This window comes from Passer domesticus, chromosome 3, assembly GCF_036417665.1.
Source record: "Passer domesticus isolate bPasDom1 chromosome 3, bPasDom1.hap1, whole genome shotgun sequence".
Classification (NCBI taxonomy): Eukaryota; Metazoa; Chordata; class Aves; order Passeriformes; family Passeridae; genus Passer; species Passer domesticus.
In genome coordinates, this window is record NC_087476.1 from 7947522 (window position 1) to 7966164 (window position 18643).

The 18643-nt window shown below is 40.6% G+C and overlaps 1 protein-coding gene across 5 annotated transcripts in view; it reads right to left on the minus strand.

Annotated features, from left to right (window-relative positions):
• The window catches only part of KLHL29 (kelch like family member 29), a 387198-nt gene that overhangs the window by 51649 nt on the left and 316906 nt on the right, over positions 1-18643 (minus strand). For all 5 annotated transcript variants that reach the window (XM_064411797.1, XM_064411794.1, XM_064411793.1 and 2 more), the window contains one exon: positions 4553-4752. In XM_064411797.1, coding sequence (XP_064267867.1) covers positions 4553-4752 — 200 coding nt within the window. The remainder of the gene's footprint in view (positions 1-4552; positions 4753-18643) is intronic.

The following is an 18643-nucleotide window of genomic DNA, read 5'->3' on the forward strand; positions in this document are numbered from 1 at the left end:
GTCCACCTTGGCCCTTGGGGCTTTACTCCCTCCCTTCCCTGAGAAAGCCCTTGGTGGCAGATTCCAGGGATGTCCCTGTCTGGTTCAGGAACTGTTGTGAGGCTCTGTGGAGATGGGTCCCAGGGAGATGTGGGATTAGGGGATGTGCAGGAGGCTGGTGACACACTTCTCTGCACTTCACTTCTGTGTGATGAGAACCACAGCAAGGTGGGCACAGCAATATCTGTTTAAGGTGAGGACTGGCATGTGAACTAGAGGGATTCACTGCTGGTGAGGAAGACAGACCTTGGGACAACAACTGTAGGCGATATGGAAAATATCTATCCTATGAACTCAAAGACACCACTTCATCCCCCCATTTTTCAGCTCTGACTAAAAATTTGGCAGCAAGACTGGTTGTCTCTTGACTTCAGCTGTCTGTGGTGCAACTCTGCATTCACAATTAGAGCCCTGAACACCCATAAACAAGCAATTCCAAGTAGCAATCTGGTAATATTCTGCATTAATCTGGTAATATTTTGGATGATGACTCCAGAATGTGCAGAACCCTGCCTTACCAAGGTCTGTAACTCTTCACTGGCTATAAAGGGACCCTGCATGACTACTTAGACATAGACTTCTGCTATATAATACAGCTCATCCCAAATAACTGCAGTCCAGGGGTACTTGTCAATGCTGGCATGACAGTGACAGCTAAGGACCAGTTCTGCTCTGTCTGCTCTTGTGTTCCTTTGGACACTGGCATGTTTACAATAATTGTTGTTTTGCCACAGTGACACTGGGCTTGTAATAACACTTTTTTTTTTAAGTTTCACCTTGTCTCTGTTCAGAACACAAATGATTACTACTAAGCTACTCCCAATGCTCAAGGACATTTTCCAACAGAGTCATGAGTGGACTTTAGGGATATCACATGCAATCTAGTAGGTTCTCTCTGGTTTGAGACAGGGCTGGATAGCATATTTGTTGCTACGTGTGTCACAATAATTCAGATCAGCAGCTGGTACTTTCCACTGTGTTAGATGTGACTTTGGAGCAGGATCCTGTGTGGCATCATCAGGAGACAATCAGCCAGGCAGACTGCTCCAACTGCACTTCTGGGAGTGAAGAGACTTGAGATAACACCAGAGATAAACAGTATGCAGGAAGGATTACTCAGTGAGATTGTGGTAACAACATGATGGAAGCTCAGTGGTGGTTGTAAACCCCCTCTTGTGTGCATTAAGCACTGTAGTTTCACTCAGAGATGCTTTCTAGATGATGATTTGGGTATTACTAAAAACTGCACAAAATGTGTACTTCCTTGTGATACTCTGTGTACATTCCGATGGGAAACTCACTCCTCAGGTATTCCTACTAGAGTCAAAAAGCATGTTAAGATGAGGGGGAGGTAGAAGACTGTCAGATGCATTAATTGTCTAATGAATTGTCCAAAAGATTTCCCTTCCCTGTGAGAGTCTTCTTCCTTCCTTCCATCTCCAGATATAGTTGAAATTTATACATAGTTTATATGAAGTGTACATATTATAGTTTCTCCAGGGCTAGGAAGTGCAGTTTTCCAGCTGGATTAAAATTCTCCACCTTGAATGAACAAAATAATTGCCCATAATATTTTCTCTTGAATTCATAAAGACCTCTTCTTCCCTCTGGTGCCTGAGAAATGCAGGTCTGATCACTGGTCCATTGTTCAGCTTTTCTCATTGCTTCCTCTACTACTCTTTCCAAACACTGATTTTGTGCTCTTTGCTCAGGAGACTAAGAAAATTCAAAGCTCCTGCTCTTTCCTAACCTGGCCCATGAAACTGCCAGGTTCCACCAGCTTCTTTAGGCTTAAAGATGAATATTTTTACTTTATCAGCAAGTACAAACTCAGAATGTGTTCCCTCCTGTGATTGGTGTCCATGCACCATGGACCAAAACCATGATACTGGTGAATCACCTGAAACCCAATTCAAGCCATGACTGTGATGACAGTGTAAAACAAATGCGAAAAAAGAAAAAGAAAAAAAGGCTCAAGTCTTCAGCCATATGGGTGGAGGAAATACCTACAACATCCCGACCAGTTTGCAAACATTTGCCCAGTTATCATATGGTGCCTGCATGAACCTGTCACCATCGCTGCATCAGTCAGCACAAAACTGTTCTCATTTCTCATGGTCTACACAAAAACCGAGGAGACAGCATGTGAGGAAGAAAGAGAACATGGCTATAATTATCCCAGGGAAGCTGGTTAAGAAATCTCCCACTGAAATGGAACTACCTCCCTGACACATTTTGCCACATCTTTTCACCAAAAAGTGCAAGAAAATTTGGGGTGCCTCTGCCCAAGGCTGATGAGAGGCCCAGGATAGAGACACAAAAGCTGCTTGGACATCACCATGACAGAATCTTGCTCTTCATGGCTGAAAAAGGATGACCCAAATTTCCTCTGAGATTGTGCTGTGCTATGCTGAACAGACTTAATAATTTGGGGCTTTTACTTCTTTAAACTTCCCTTCTCTCCCTATTTAGACATGGATTGATGGGAAAAATTCACTGTTTATACTGGTCAACCCTCCAGAAGCCCTGCAGGAAAAAAACCCCTGATTTTTAACATATTTTTGCTTTGTATAGCACAGAGGTGGCTGAGGTGAAAAATAAAAACACAGCCACAGAGAAGACAAAATGCTTTTCCCTAAACTTTTCAGAAAGCAAATGCTCTGCTGTCTCTGCAGTGCAATCAAGTCACAGCTATAAATAAAAATAAGCAATTACACTCCGTGAATTCTCCAAATGAGAATACAAAGTTCCAGTGACTCTCCATATATCACTGAACTTATAACCAACTCTACTATTTCACACCATAACATGGTTCACTGAATTAAAATATTAACTATCAGAAAAGTGAACTCTCACAGTGATTCAATAAAATAAATGTATTTTGGTTTTGTGGCTGAACCTTCAGTGATATCAAAACTTAAACACATCCTGTATTTTTGGAAAGGCTGCAAGATCTAATCACTTTAAAAAGCTGGTGAAGGGAAGCTGGGAGCAAGCAATGCCAGAGCCAGAGCCTCATTCAAATTGCACAGTCTACATGGTGGAATTGCAAAGCATAAATTTCACATCACCAGTACCTTCCTCATTTGAGAACAGACTTTGAAATAAGGGGCATACAAAAATTTGGAAAGGAGACTACAATGCCAGAGATTCTTCACTGATGCCTGCATTGTACCAGCCTAGTCACACCACTCATCTTGCCAGCAGGCTGGCTTAGCAGTGAAAATTAACACAACAGTAAACTGGACTTGTTTGAGGGTTTTTTGAGCAAAACATTTTCTAAGGTCTCATATTCCACATTCTGCAATAGTAGATGCCAATTTCAAATGAGAACTGCCCAGGGAAAACCTACAATTTATTTGGGCTTCAGAGAGAACAATGCCTCCTAAACCAAGATGGAAGTTGAGGAAGCCAAATCAATAATCAGATGTCAAAAAAGGTTATCCAGTACTTATACCTGGGAAGTATTTATCTTATAACATCAAGATCAATTTTTTGGTATTAATACATTTATGTTAATTTTTAAATTATTACTGTCTTATTAACTGGTATTACAGCTATGATAGTGAAGGAGTGGCTTGTGGTACAGGCAGGAATTTGAACCACCGTGTTTCAGTTGAGCTCCAGTTGTGGCTCCTCTTCTGCCATGCCAGGTCTGTCTGCTTCCTGCTCTGGCCAGTAAAGCTCAGCTGAGCTGAAAATCTTGGACTGTTTTGAAATACCCTCTCTGGAAAGCAGAGGGAAAGTGGGAGGAGCAGGATGACATGGTGAGCCTGGCAAGAAGAATGGATTTCTCATGGCCATGAGAGGATGGACTGAGGCACCGGCAAAGATGTTGCTCTGTAGACCCTCACCGAGACAAATGCTCCCTGTGCACACAGGGCACACCAGTTACCAGGATGGGCACAGCAACCTTTCCTTCTACCCACCTTTGTGATGACATTAGGCCATAGCTCTGTATGCAGCAACAAACCCCAGGAGCACTGAATCTGGAACACTGGACACGTAAAGAAGGACCTTCTCACAAATGCAAGAAAATTGCAGCTATTGTAATGCAGTCCTTAATTTTTGGGCAGATTTGCAGGAGTTCTTCCTCCATTGGAGCCCGCCTCCAAACTCTTTTGGTGTTTGACCATGCTGGCCTACTGTAGAACCCAGAATATGCTGCCACAGTTATCAGTAACCTGCGTGTTACAGCCTATGCACAGATCATCCTTTGGGAAACAAAACATCATCAAGATTCCAAGAGTGGAACAAGATTCCACAAAATAGGTTATACAAGATGTGAAAGCTGTTGCCACTCAAGCAACAAGCTATACTTCTCTAGAACATTTTCCATTGGCCACCATGTCAGCATTGGAAATTCAAATCACAAACCAAATTAATGTTGCTTTACTTTATTTTACTCTATTTCATCTTGGGTTTCTTCATTATCTTTCAAGAGCTGTTCAAAGACAGGTTTATAAACCTTAACACAAGATTTTAAAACCTCACTAGATGCAATGATTCTTACCTAGAAATGAAACGCAGACTTTACAGAAAGTGTGAAACTGGAACTTGCTGGCAGCTTCCAGTAGTGTTTTTGCATTGGCTGAATCTATGATCAAAGAACCTGTATAAACAAACTCCAGGAGTAACTCCAGGACATCCGCAGTGAGGTTGGACATGGCCAGCTCCAGCTTCTCCCCGCTCCTGCTGCTGTCTCGTGGTGACCTGGTAACAGCAGACAATTAAATTATGGACATTACACCATCCCCATTTCATTGGCATTTATTGATTAGTGAGGGCTAGAAAATCGCTTTGCACCTCATTATATTTCTCCATTATTTTTGTTTACGGAACTGAAGAATATGAATTTTAAAATAACTGAACTTAAAAACTTTAACTGGATCTGAAAGAGAAGAGTCTTAAAGCAAGTCTTACGAAAAATCTTTATTGCTACTTTGCATTTTCATGCAAAAACAGTTGCAAAAGAAAAGGAAAGGAAAAGAAAGAAAAAAAAGAAAAAGGAAAATGAATGATTCAACATTAATGAAAATGAGTAACAGGATTAGCTTTCAAAGGGAAACAATACATTTTAACATCTTGGTTAACATCTCATCTTCTGTGCATAATATAACTGTTAAGGAAAAACCACTCTCCAATTTCAAGAGAAAAGGTCATCTACTTTTTCAAGAATCCAGCACTAGAATAATTTTAGATGTCATGTACACTTAAGCATACATTTAAAGACCTTTTCATAAAAAATAGTAATAAAAATTATTAATTTCTATTTAGCTTGAACTTCTCAGTATGTTTTATTAAATTACAGATATGATCAATATTATATCTATGGTACACAGATGGCCATATAAAATATAATATATGCTTATTCTAAAAAATCTATTGTTCCCTTTTAGGCACTAAAAAAAGGAAGCCCTTCATGGCAATTGCTTTGAAAACTGAATACAAGACAAGCTAGACAGACAAAATGGTTAGAGCAAAGAAGGGAGAGGGGGGAAAACAACAACCAGCTCTGCCACAGGAAGCCAGCAGCCATCCTCTAGGAGTTTCATGACTGTGGCCTATGGTTTTTCCTGCATGAAGTGCTGAACAATTTGGGGATCAAAGTATCTCCTGCATTTGAAGTGTGCATTAGTGCTTGTGAAATTATTGGACAAAAAGAAAGTCATACTGAATTATAAAGTAAGGGCCCAGTTCTTAATGCATGGCTGATGTGTCTGCAACACTAAAGACAGGTTACACCTGAAAGACAAAAGTGATGATAAATTTGGTAACATCAAGGAGGGGAGGGGAAATCTGTTGGAGTAAGAAAATAAACTCTTTTAATGGTTAGGACCATCCAGCACCTTCTCAAAGAAACATGATCTTTTTGCTTGTCACTGGACAGTCAAGGTCTGCTTGCTCCAGCTCTGCTCGAGTACTTGCAAAAGCCACGAGTGACACAAAACCGGCACACGATGCAGCGCGACAGATACGGACTGGCCACAGCATCACTGCTCACAGGCAACGCCAGCTTGAAGCACGAGCAAAGACTACCACGAGCACTACCAACCTCTTGGTTCACACAGCTGCCTAGAAAGGTGATGGTCAGACCTCTACTACCATCACAGAGGAAAAATAAACAATGTACAAGGTTCAGTGTTTTTCCCGCATGACATCCCAACCACCTGTCCCAACAACACCTGAAATAATTTGGGGAAATGCTTAAAATTTGCAGTGGATGCTTTGTCACTGGTCCTTCATTGACTAGCTCTGGTCAAGTCAAGGGCATAGCTTCAATTCATGTGAATCTCTGACAGATCAAAACTTTAAAGAGGTTTCATTTTCAATGGAGGCAAGTAATCCCCAATTTGTCTTCTCTAAGGTAGCAAACAATGGTTACTCCCATTCACAGGAGGAAACCAAAGCACAAGGAGACAAAATCACTTGCCTATGATCATAGAGAGTCAAGAGTAAACCAAGGAATTAAACCCCATTTTAAAAATTCTAAATACTGAAGTGTCCCTGTTTGTGGCAACACAGATGCGTTAGACCCTATTCCACAAGTGCTAAGAACACATACTGATCATGACATCTGTTGTAGCCCTAAAAGCACAGAGGTCTATGCTACCCTAAATCCTTATGCTTTATCACACCATGGTATTCTTTCTGAACTCCTGCATATGGATTCAATTCTGCATCTGAGGCAGAAATCCTCTGGTGGCAAACAGAAGAGCTGCCATTTCCTAGATCCTCAAAAGGATGTCACAAAACGTGGGGTTTTTTCCTTTCTCACACTCACACCCCAATGATATGCCCCATATCTGATTTATCTCCAGTTTACATACATCTGGTGCTGCACTCTGGTCTGTCAATACCTCTTGGTACTGATGTAATTCTTGCTCAGCTACTCCCAGAACTGGTTTGCACCTGACAGTGAGCACGTTTTCACATGGGCCGGTTAATAAACACACCACCTAAAATTTCAGGGAGGTTTGGAGGTGCCCAGCAAGCAAGAGTTGGGGTCTTTGCACTGTAGGACTATCATAAACAATTATTTACTTGATGCCACTACTTGCACTGTGCTGGCGCCGGCTGCGGGAAGGACCGTGTGTGATCCCTGGGAATCGCAGTCGCACCCAGTGCGGAGACCAGGAGCACGGAGCAAAGGATGATGTGACACCAATGTCAGCGCAGACACATACCCATGCTAGCAACAACTGCAAGCTGCTATTTTTCACAATAATTAAGTAATAATCTCTTTTACTTTGTAATACACCGAGCAATAAACTGCTGCTGCAATTGATTAAATGCCAAAGAAAAGCGAAGGTGTTTAATCAATCACTAGAGCCACTTACAGCAAGTATAATACAAAGCTACAGAGATTATTGATATTACACAATGAGCCAGAAATGGGAAAGAAAATTATCCCTATTCCTGCCTCTGCAATGCCTTGAATGTGTTGTGCTGTTTTCCTTGTGCCTTCTAAGCATGGAGCCCTTTGGCTCCATTTTTGGCTGGATTAAATACTGAGTACAGGCTGGATTCAGCCTGCACAGGGAAATCACAGCTACCCCAGCTTCCATGCCATAGGATCTGGTTTGGTAGAGGCTGGAGAATGGGCAGGGAATTGGCTGAAGCAGGTGCTAATGGATCAAACTTTAAGTGTCTGAAGGATAAGAAGAACATAACATGAGGAAACAGACTGATATCACTGAAAAGGGAAATTTAGACTTTATTAAATTATTTCAGTGAATCAGGTTGCAGCATCCCCCTCAAAGCCTGAATAAAGGTTTCCGTGTTGCTTGTTTTCACAAATCTTAGAATATCATATGCCCTGTGCAGTTAAAATTCATCTATTTGGGACAGAGTCTTCTCTTGGCTTCTCTAGAGGAACTGCAATGAAGTGGCTAAATCCATATTACAAGAATAGAATTTAGTCCTGTAACTGCAAATGCAGTTGGGAAAATCTGCAGCAATATATAGAGCTGTTCCCCAAATAGCTCGTCCTGTGTCACAACAGGAGGAGTTTTGTTGGTGACATCAGTAAATGCAAACATTTAGAGAAGTCTGTTACCAGAAAAGCCCTGACTTCCTGCCTTAAGAGCTGGGAAGTCATAGTTCTACCTGGTACATACACTCCTGCTCCCCAGCTCTTGGCAGAAACAGGAGGTGTTTTGGGGATTGAGAGCCTGCCTCCTTCATGTTTCAGTCTCACTTGAAGCCAGTCAAGGCACCCTTATCATCCACGGACATCGTTAAATGTGGCACATTCTGCTATTTGCCCGACGAACTCTAAAGTTTAAACAGAATGATGTCATTTTATTGGCCTTGTAATCATTGCTCATATTATAAAGGTCACACATTTCACATTGTGGCAGAAAATCAATAGCTCTCCCAACAGCCTCTGGGGGAAAAAGTTTTGCTTCTGAAGAATAATATATAATAAACAATTTCAGTCCTTACTTTATCATGGCTATAATCTTGGAGAAAAGCTACAGTAAAAATCTGGCAAAGGCTGATATATAAACTCATTAAAATTGGGAAGTGATTTAGAACAGGACTTTTTAAAAGATTTATCTTGAGCTAAACAGCAAAGAGATTTGTTTAGGTCTACATTTAAACAAGCTCCAAGAGCTCTTTAACAGCTTAATTTTATGGTAGCTGTTGGGGAATTCTTTCAGATTTACAAATCATGTATTTCTCTAGCAAGGTGATAGACCTGAGCAATGTGCAAGCAGAACTGAACCTACAGATAAGCAGAAAGCACAGATATCCTCTGAATGGGTAAGGAGGGAGTTACTGAAAAATATTCTGCATTGTTTGGAATAATTAAGTCCAACAAAATCAAGTGAATGCCTTTGAACATAGTTTAGCTGCTTATCCTTCAACTAAATTGCTTCAAGTAGAGAAGACAAAGGCACAGGGAACCCTTTAAAGCAAAAGACGGTTCAATTACACTCTCAAATAACAAATCAGAATCAGTGTCCCCTCCTGTTAACTAATATATAGGAAAGAGCAAAAATGTTTAAATACCTGATAGCAAGAAAAATAACCCTAATACTTCATCTGCAAGATCCAGTAATGGAACTGACAAAAGAAAAAGTAGAGAAATCTATGTTTTTTTCTATTTCTTTGTCCTTGAAAATAATTCCAAACATGTAATACACACATACAAGAATCAGCCACAGTGCCATCATGTTTAATAGTGATGCAACTGAAGTTTTCTGCATCTTGAGTTATAAATAGATGTGTATCAATGCATTTTTCCTGCATTATTTGTATCAACACATTCCCGTAACAGAATGTCTGTGTGACTCTGTTCAAAACATTTAATAGTGAGATGCCTTGATTTGCAAAGCCACATTGAGAGTCTGGATAAAGCAGCTGTGTAAGTGAAACACCGCGAGCGCATCAATTTGTCAATTTATGGACAGCGCTACTGCCTCTCATTCAGCCTTCCCTCATGGTTTGGATATGCTGCCTTTAACTGGCTTGCAACATTATTTTGACTGACTAATGGTTTGGCTACAGCTTCACTCAATTTTAGATCAAATAAGAAAAGCTACCTATACCCAGTGCAGATGCCAGCCAACGCTATGTTTACAAGCTACAGTCACAAAGTCAAAACAAATTCTGGATGTTCAAAATGGAGCCATCTGCACAGAATAAACATGAAAAATGTGAAACATTTTATGTAAATGTACATTACTGCCTAGGAACAGTTGGTTCAGCTTCCACCCAGGCTGCCTAGTTGAGAACAGGAGGACTGACAGAGTTTGTGACACCTATTTACATTTGATGCCATATGACTCACCATGCCGTAGACTCAGAGGCATGACGTATATTTAAGCTTTGTGCTGCAAAAGGGCACTGAAATAAATGATTAACATTTAAAATAAAGACACACTTAGAACTGTTATTGTGATCTTTCCCTGGACAAGTGGGACTTAGTGTGTAACTTTTTCCTTTTGCCTCTCCAAGTTCCACCTGTGAGCCTACTGCCACTACCTGCGTCTCCCAGCAGGAGACAGCAGGAAAAGAGCTGGCTCCATAATATAACCTCAGTTTTGTTCATATTTCTCATAGAATCGTTAAGAAATAGGAGAACACACTTGTTCTGGCAGTGTAACAAAAAAAAATTCTTGTCTTTGACTATCTATGGCTCAGGGTCATACACAGGGATCTGAATCTCATCCACTAAAAGCAAGTGTTTGAGCTGACAGGAGGCTGCAGGATTGCTGGCAGCAGGGAGGAGCTCCAGCTCCACCCTGGACTGAGGAAACTGAAGCCCATATTTTGGGGCTGGTCCCTCTCTGCACGAACCCAAGCAATGGCCTATTCCATCACCCAGTTGCCTTTGGGCCTCTCCACCCCAGCGCCCCCCCAGGATTTGCCCTCTCAGCTCAACATGCTGATCTTGCTGGCTTGTTTTCATAATTAGGAATATAAATACATACCCTAAAGCAATTGTGTTTCCATTATAAGAGAGCTACATATTTTCTACCAAGATAGACAGGACAATAAAAGAATCAAATTAAATTGCTTTGTTCCCTGGACAGTGTTTAGGACTCGAGAAAACAGGAAATCCAAGATTTTCACGTAAGATGAAGCACTTAACCAAAGAAAAGCTACTTCTTTTTATCTCTGTCAAATTATTTTGATTACCAAAGAAAGGACTCCAGACTGGGGTAGACAGCTTCTCATGAGGCTTAAGAGTCTGTTAGCTGTGTGCTCATTAGAAACTGCTGCTCAAGTTGACACAATTTAGACTGAACATCTTGTTTACTGTGGAACTTTAACTTTTTTACTTTAATCCTTAAAGCACTGAAACTTCAGGAAAGAAGAGAGTGCAATGATGCTGCATTTCAACTGTCCGCTATTTGATTTTTTTATCTTCTTCAGAGTGATTAATTGTTCAAAACCAGTATATTTACGTGTCTTGGGAGAAGCAGAAAAGAATTCTTTTTAAATTATAGCCAACCTTCAGCTATGTACAAATCAGACTCAGCACTCTACATGGAAAGTTGTATTTTGTACTGAGTATTTTGATTTATTGTAATTATGGGTTCATGAGATATAAAAGCATAGATGCCCAAACATACAACATACATTTTCACAACATGCACCAAAAAACATGTGCATACTGAGGTAATAGGTTATTTACCGAGTTATACAAGTTTATGCAGCTGCAAGGTAATCAGTCATGTAAATGATGACAGGAAGGGACATTTATAGAGCAACATCATTGCAATACGTATGTCATAAGTCACTGAATGTTTTATTAAACAGGATTTAAAAAAAAAAAATTACACCCCAGCATTGCTTCTCTTTTGGAATTGTTTTATCAGCTCAAAATGTATTAACTTGCAAATCTCTGCCTTCGTTATTCTATCTTGTAGATAAACATTATCTTTGAGCCTCAGTCACTATCCATCTGTCTCATGAGAGAAGAAAACATGTACTGTAATGGTTCTATTGTATGATTACAATAAAGAACTAGTAAAATCACAAGATTAAATAAATTACATTGTTTAAACACAGGCTTGCAAATTTGTCAGGAAAATTTACCTGTCCAACAAATCCATTTGCTCACTTTTTATCAGGATGTTGATACAAATAATGTTCCTTGTTCCAGGCAAACAAAATCTGGCAAGACTAGTGTAACTTATTAGGGTCAAATGCTGCCAGTTTGCACCTGCTCTATCAGAAGAAAATCAGGAAAATTAATGGCTGTGAGCTCGGGCACGCACCAGCAGCTCCTGCTAATTCACCATCACAGAAATGATCATTACAAACCAAGACGAGCAACGGGATTAAGAGCAAACGCTTTTGTTCACGGACAACATGGCCAGAATAAAATAAAGCAAACAAAAGAGCCACGTTTCCTATATACCCTTAATGCCATTCACTGATGAAACACAATCTAAATGCTTGGCCAGGACCATTTCTAAAGGCAGGATCAGCGGCAGCCTGTAACGCTACAGTGTCGGAGATCACAGTCGGAGGAACAAATCTGGCTCCCTGCTGAGATTTAAGGAAGAAGATGAGGAGTTTGAAGATGCTGGCTTAAACGACTGGCAAGTGAATAGCAACTGCCCTTGGAAGAACAGTGTTTCATGACCTGGACTCTTCCTAGGGACTGAGAATAGACTGTATCTTGCAGGGTACTTGGGGAAAAACGAAAAAACTGGGACAACTTATTAATAGGGTGGGCTCTACCTTGTTTGCAAGTATCTCTGGCAGCCTAATTCAGTGGCAAAACAACTGGGTGAGAGCCACTATTTGTTAAAGGTAAATAAAAGATGCAAGCAGGTTCTGGGGGATTATATAGGAAGGAAGATTAAAAGTTGACAGAATAAAAAATCTATTCTCATCAAACTTAAAGCTCAAACCCTTACCCAACTCCTATCTGATTTCTTTTAATGATATTTATTACACCATCAAAAACCAGCTTAGCACAGAGCTGGCATGCAGCTAATAAATCTATTTCTTAGGAATGTGGTGAAATTTATACAAGTAATTATCTAGGTAGTCTATCCAAGACTCCTACTCATCACTGCAATGTCTAGAGGGAAAACAATAATAAAATAATGATAACCACCATTATTATTTATTACTACTACTATGATTATGGCAGTGCCCAAGGATCCCAATCAGCATTACAGTAATTAGAATTAATTCTGTCAGACACTGGTTCTTTCTCCTTCAGCTACTGGGTGTTGCTAGTGCTTTTCTCCAGTATTTATAGATCCAGAGACATCAATGAAAGGCATGAAGAGCCTCACCTATGGCCACAGTACAGGCAGGAAAGGGCGTGTGGTTCTTCTCACCCCATCAGTCTCTGCCCATCCACCCTGCAGAACTGCTCTGAGTATTTCAGACACTGAAGCTCAGCGCTGTACAAGCAAAAAGAGGGCACCACAATCAGATATGACCATAAACTGGTCATATTAATTCAAATTCATTATCCCAGTCCAGCAGTGGCTAATCCTTGATGATATAAATGAAAGGAGTGAACTACTCATCCCTGGAGCTACCTACAAGCAAGTTGGAGTGGGAGATTTGATTACCCTCATTTTAGTGCAAGACTGAGTTTTGGAATTGCCCCAAAAATGACAGTTTTCAAGAATATGGCTCCTGTTTCTATGCCATGAAAGATTTTTTTTTTCTGTTGTCTTTGATTCATTTATCTTGAACCGTACCTTTTTAGATAACTATTCCCTTTCACCCGTGAATTCTAACAAGAGTTAAGCCTAGGCAGGGCTGTGAGATGTAAATAAATACAGGTAGGTCACTTGCACTGGCATCTTGAGAGATGCTGCATGACAGCTGGGAGGCTCGTGTATGGGTAGAGCTGGAGCAAGAGAGGTGATTAGTCTGTCATTCCTTGGGTAAGATTTGAAGAATTTGTGGTTGAGTCTAGAAATTACGGGAGCAAGAAGTCCCAGTTACAGTAAACGGAGATGCTGTCAACAAGGGAGAGGAGTGAGAGGTTCAGGGATCTTCTTGGTGTCTCAACACCTGCCATTACAGGGCAGAATTTTACAGGCAGAAGATTAATTTCTGTGCTGCATCTCAAGGCTTGAAAAAGAGCCTTTCTGTTCTCCTTGTCAGGGTTTCTCTTCAGAGTAGAGCACATTGCTCTGCCAGTCCTTGCAGAGAGGCATCCAGCCCAAGCCACTCACCCTCCTAATCCACAGCCATGCACGCGGGGCTGGAAACAGCCAGGCTGTGACACCTGCAATGGGTTTTGTGGCGGCGCAGAACACCACTGAATATTTGTAAAGTGCCATTCATTTATGTAGAACACCATACATTTTTGCCTGATGAAAACACGTTTTCCAAGGTCTGGCAGCTGAGAAATTTGAAGCCCAGCAGGGAGCTCTGAGGGGCGGGCAGGCGGCTGCCTGGGCAGGCAGAGCGAGCGCAGCGCCACCGAGAGCAGGGGGCTGTGTCCCATGCCAAGATCTTGTGCCCAACACACAGCAATTATCACTGCCTCGTTTAAGAGAAAAGCCTTGTCCACAGCACAATTCACACCTGTCCCCTCAGAGTAAAGAGTGAAGGATATTCTACACTCCCATGCAACCTGCCATTCTCATGGTTTAAATGGTTTAACCAGAAACCCCTGGCGCTCTTTCTCTAGGCACAACGTACCTCTCCTGGCATCAGAAACAAACATGGTATCTTTAACTCCCTATTTCTCTGTTTTCAACTACATGCTGTAGTTTGTTTCCATATTCATTCTGTTCTACAATGGAGTTGAAGTATGCAGATGTGGAAATGTTGCTTGCTTCTCTCCCAGAGTTAAAAGCAAGACTCTTAATAAGCAGGAAAACATGAAGGGGTCACCAAGAGTAGATTTTTCTTTCATCCTGCTCTTTCTCATGTTGGGCTTTTTAGAATGTAAACACAAACCAGACAGTCTGCTTTCCAGACACCTAAACGCTTCTGCAGTTTTGTCAGGCTGTTTCAGATGGATAGTGGCAGGTTTCTCTGTTGTGCATCCAAATGCTCCCTTTCCATACAATGGTGTAAAATGCAGAATGACATCTTCGTCTTCTGTGTAGGTGTAAAGCAAGAGGAATTTGGTCTTCTCACCCTAAATGCTTTACTTCTCCTGCCCTGCCTGCAAGCCTTCAGAGAGTACTTTAGGAAAAAAAAAAGTCAAAAATCTGGAGACTTGAGAAAAAGGCAGGGTATTGTGGAAGAGCAATTTGGCCACTGGATCTGCTTTGGAAAAAGCAGAAGGAAAAGAAGGATGAACATAGCTGGGCCAGATTACAATGCATCCAAAATACTGCTTCCTGTGACAGAATCTCTATGTACATAAGACTTACAATCTACACCAGTGGAATCAGACACCCAAGATGACTTAAAGATTAGAATGCATCATTAAAATCTAATCTTGAAAAGATAAGGCTTTTAGGACAAGATCTGTGTATCTTCAGCAACTAACCAGAGAGAAATCTACTTGTAAAAGCTTCCTTATAAAAGCAAGCATTTTGGCCAAGAAGAGACTTCTGTGTCAAGTTCTTCCTTTTAATAATGTCATTTTTGGTAGAGATTCCAGTACTCTTGGTTAAGAAGAAGAAAGCAGCAAATTAAAATGTTCCGGTGAAACATTTCAATTTTTTTTGTTACAGAAATATCAGAAATTCCATTTATTCAGCAGCTGCATTTGTCTATCCCAAATACAGCTGGAAATGAAAAAGATGGCTCTTCATGGGATTTTCCATTTGTTCCTTCCTCCCACTACACACCCCCACATCCACCTTCCACCATTTCTTCTAGGGCAGATGCAAAAACAGAGCTCATTTCTTTCCCCTTACAAACCAAGAATGTTTCAAATAAGAAAATCTGTGCTCTGCAAGAGGCACATTTTTGGAGATGCGTTTTTTGATGGATCTGGATATCTTTTTTTTTTTCCATGTACAGATATAAGCCTAAATATGTTCCATTAAGAAAACCACTAGCTTCCACAAGAAATCATTCATGTTTTTTTAGTCAACTATGATTCAGGCTGGGTGACTGGTCTTTCTCTCTGGGTCATGAAAAATAAGCCCTTCCAGAAGGCAAATTGTGCAATTTATCGTGAGATGGGATGTATTGTCCTACAGACATTCCCATCTTTCCTCCCAGCTGCAGAGAAGTCCAGATGGTCAGCTTAGGCTGGACCCCCAAGGGAAGCAATGTTCCCCCCAAGGGAACAACAACATCCTAAATTCACTGTCTATGCAAACCACCCTCTCTTTTACAGGACAGGGGATGGCCTCCTCCTTCACCTCATCTCTTAGACACCTATTTTGTGGGGAGAGGTCTTGCCTCTTGGACAGGCCTGTGTCCCTCTCTGCAAACTGCAGTAACAGTCAAGAAGGTCAGGTTAGACTCAACCCACCTAAGATCCCAGCCTTGGACCTAAACGTTGGGTAGCTAACATGAGACATAAGCACCTCTCATTGGTCCAGGGGCCTGGCCTGTACACAGGAACCAAAATCAGGAGAAAAAGCTCCTTCAGGAAGCCTTCAAGATTCTCCTCTTCATCAACTGTATCATAAATTAAGCCCTTGTTTTGAGATGGCTGATTCCATGAGTAGCAAAGCCAAACAGGCTGGAGTCAATGTGGTTGTCAGTGCACTCAAAATATGTAAGATGGCCTTTAGGGGACAGTGCCCCAATTCAGCTGCTGTTTATCATCCATGTTCTTCTGAAGCCCTATATTGCAGTAGTCCTGTATGGATCCTCACTCTTCCCCTGAATCTCACCTTTTGCCCTTCATGGGCACAGTGATGTGGAACAGGTATCAGGAATATTTCAAACCTGCTGTTCCTAATACACACGATCCTTTTCAGATGATTCTGCACTAAAAAGGGCTGAGATTGTTTTCCATGGTCAGTTGCTGTTGGGAGGGAGATGAACAACAAGCCCTGGCATAAGCCTGAGTGCTGTGCAGCTCCTGACAGGGATGACCCGTTTCCAAAACAGGTGCCTGGTATGGTGCTGAGCTCAGGCTCAGGACTGGACTAAACCAAGCTCAAAAGGGCTTATATATTTGAAAGATCAATCACATGGAATGGAAAATTTTCTGGATGTGGAGCAGAATGCTCAGCACAGGATTAGACATTTTCTGAGAAACTAAAGGGGTTTCAGAATACACTCTCATTACCAAATTTGTTTTGTAAATAACTTTACAATTGTTTTGGACAATCAAACCTGGCTATCATCTTTTTATCAGTGCAATAAAAACAACATATTTTCTTCCCTGCTATGACTAATTCTCATCAAATAGCCTTCCTCAAGATGAGCAATAACTCTAGTTCTATTATGTTTTTTATCTGTATTTTGGTTTTATTTTGAGAAGGAAATAATTGATCTTATTTGATTTTGAACATTTCTCTTTTATTCTTTTGAGACACTACTTGCTATTCTACCATCAGATACCAACTTGAACACGCAGTGGAATCAATGGCAGAATATGAGGTTAATAATAACCAGCCTGTGGCAAATAATAAGCCGAGGTAAATACTCTGAAAGATTCTATTTCTGCATGTTTCTATAGATGTACATAGTACCTTCATGAATAGATCATATTCTCATTGATGTTTCTGGTGACACATCGGTGCCTGTGGTTGGAATGACACTAGGGTTTAACCCTGGCTTGCACTGATTGAAATGGCCTTTCTATTATATTTAATATAAAGAGATCTCTTTTATTCTTTAAGAAAAACTGCCATTTTTTGTTTTGATTTCTATAATAACACAAGGAGTGCAATATAAATCACATAAAGCTTTAAGTGCTGCCTCAAAGGAACTGCTAACAAATATCATAGAGGATTCTAGATGTATTGTATCTGTAAACATTCTAACTCTATGAACTATAATGACTGTGTATTATTAAGGGCATGATCCCACAAAAAATTGAGTGCCTCTTGCAATCTGAGCCCTTGACTTCCAGGAGGTTTCATAAAGGACAAGGCTTTACACTGCAAATATCCTACGAAAAGCAAGTCTTTAGAAATTCCACCCCAAAGCCCTGAGTTTATTGTCTCGCAAAGACACATTTGCTCAGTTTACAGGTGAGTATTTATTTTTCTCACCTGACAGTTTTGCAAACTCAACTTGACATCAAGCTGAATTTTTTCTTATTCAAGCATCATCATCAGTAATAAAGGCATTTTTGCCTTGGATACACCTGTGCAACTCCATTAGCCTCCATCAAGGTTACATGTGTGCAACTGAGGTTATATATGGAAAGCAACTGGGATGGAGAGACCTGATGGTGGACACAAATTGACCTCTGGAATATTTATTGCTGCTGATGATGTGAAAGAAGGCAAAAAAGTGGTGAGTTTAGCAAACAGCCTAAACCTCCCACTATTTTTTTCTTGTAATGCATGCAAGCCTTATGGGGCCAGCTGAAAGACAATACATGCTGAAAACTAGGCTTTTGCTTTCACAAAATCTAGGAATTTAATTTTTTATATTGTTTTAACTAAGTTCATAACAGAGCAGCACTTAATCTAATGTATACCTCCATTTAATAACTAAATAATAAAGCAGCAAGATTCGTCAGCGTGCTTCTAGAAATAGGCGCTGCCTGGTGACTTCTGCATACAAGCAGATGTCTTTCTTCACAACAAAATCCAAATGACAGTCTTTGGACAGTCAGTGATTTGGTTTCTGTAAGTTGGTTCTATAATTTTTCTTTTCCTGTAGAATCTACTCCTTATCACCCTGAAAAGCATATACTGTAGCCTTAACAATTAAATAATAATGAGCAGACAGAAGAGAAAGGACAGGAGAGATCTGGCATAGCTACTGCTAGCAATCATTAGATTTACAGAGGGGAAAAGACATGCTTCCTAGGCCAACATATTTTTTATGAATAATTGATAAGGCAGTCAGTACAGTTATATCATAGAAATGTAATATATATCCATAATTATAGAACCAGCTTTGTGCAAAAGGACACAATACACTGAAAGGAGATACCAGCCAATATGCCATCCTGAAATAAAATACAGTCACTATTGTGTTAGTTGGCAAAATTTAAATACAGGATTTGAAGCAAGCAAAATGTTCTTTAATCCCATTTTTTAGCACAGTCCAGGCTCAGTCT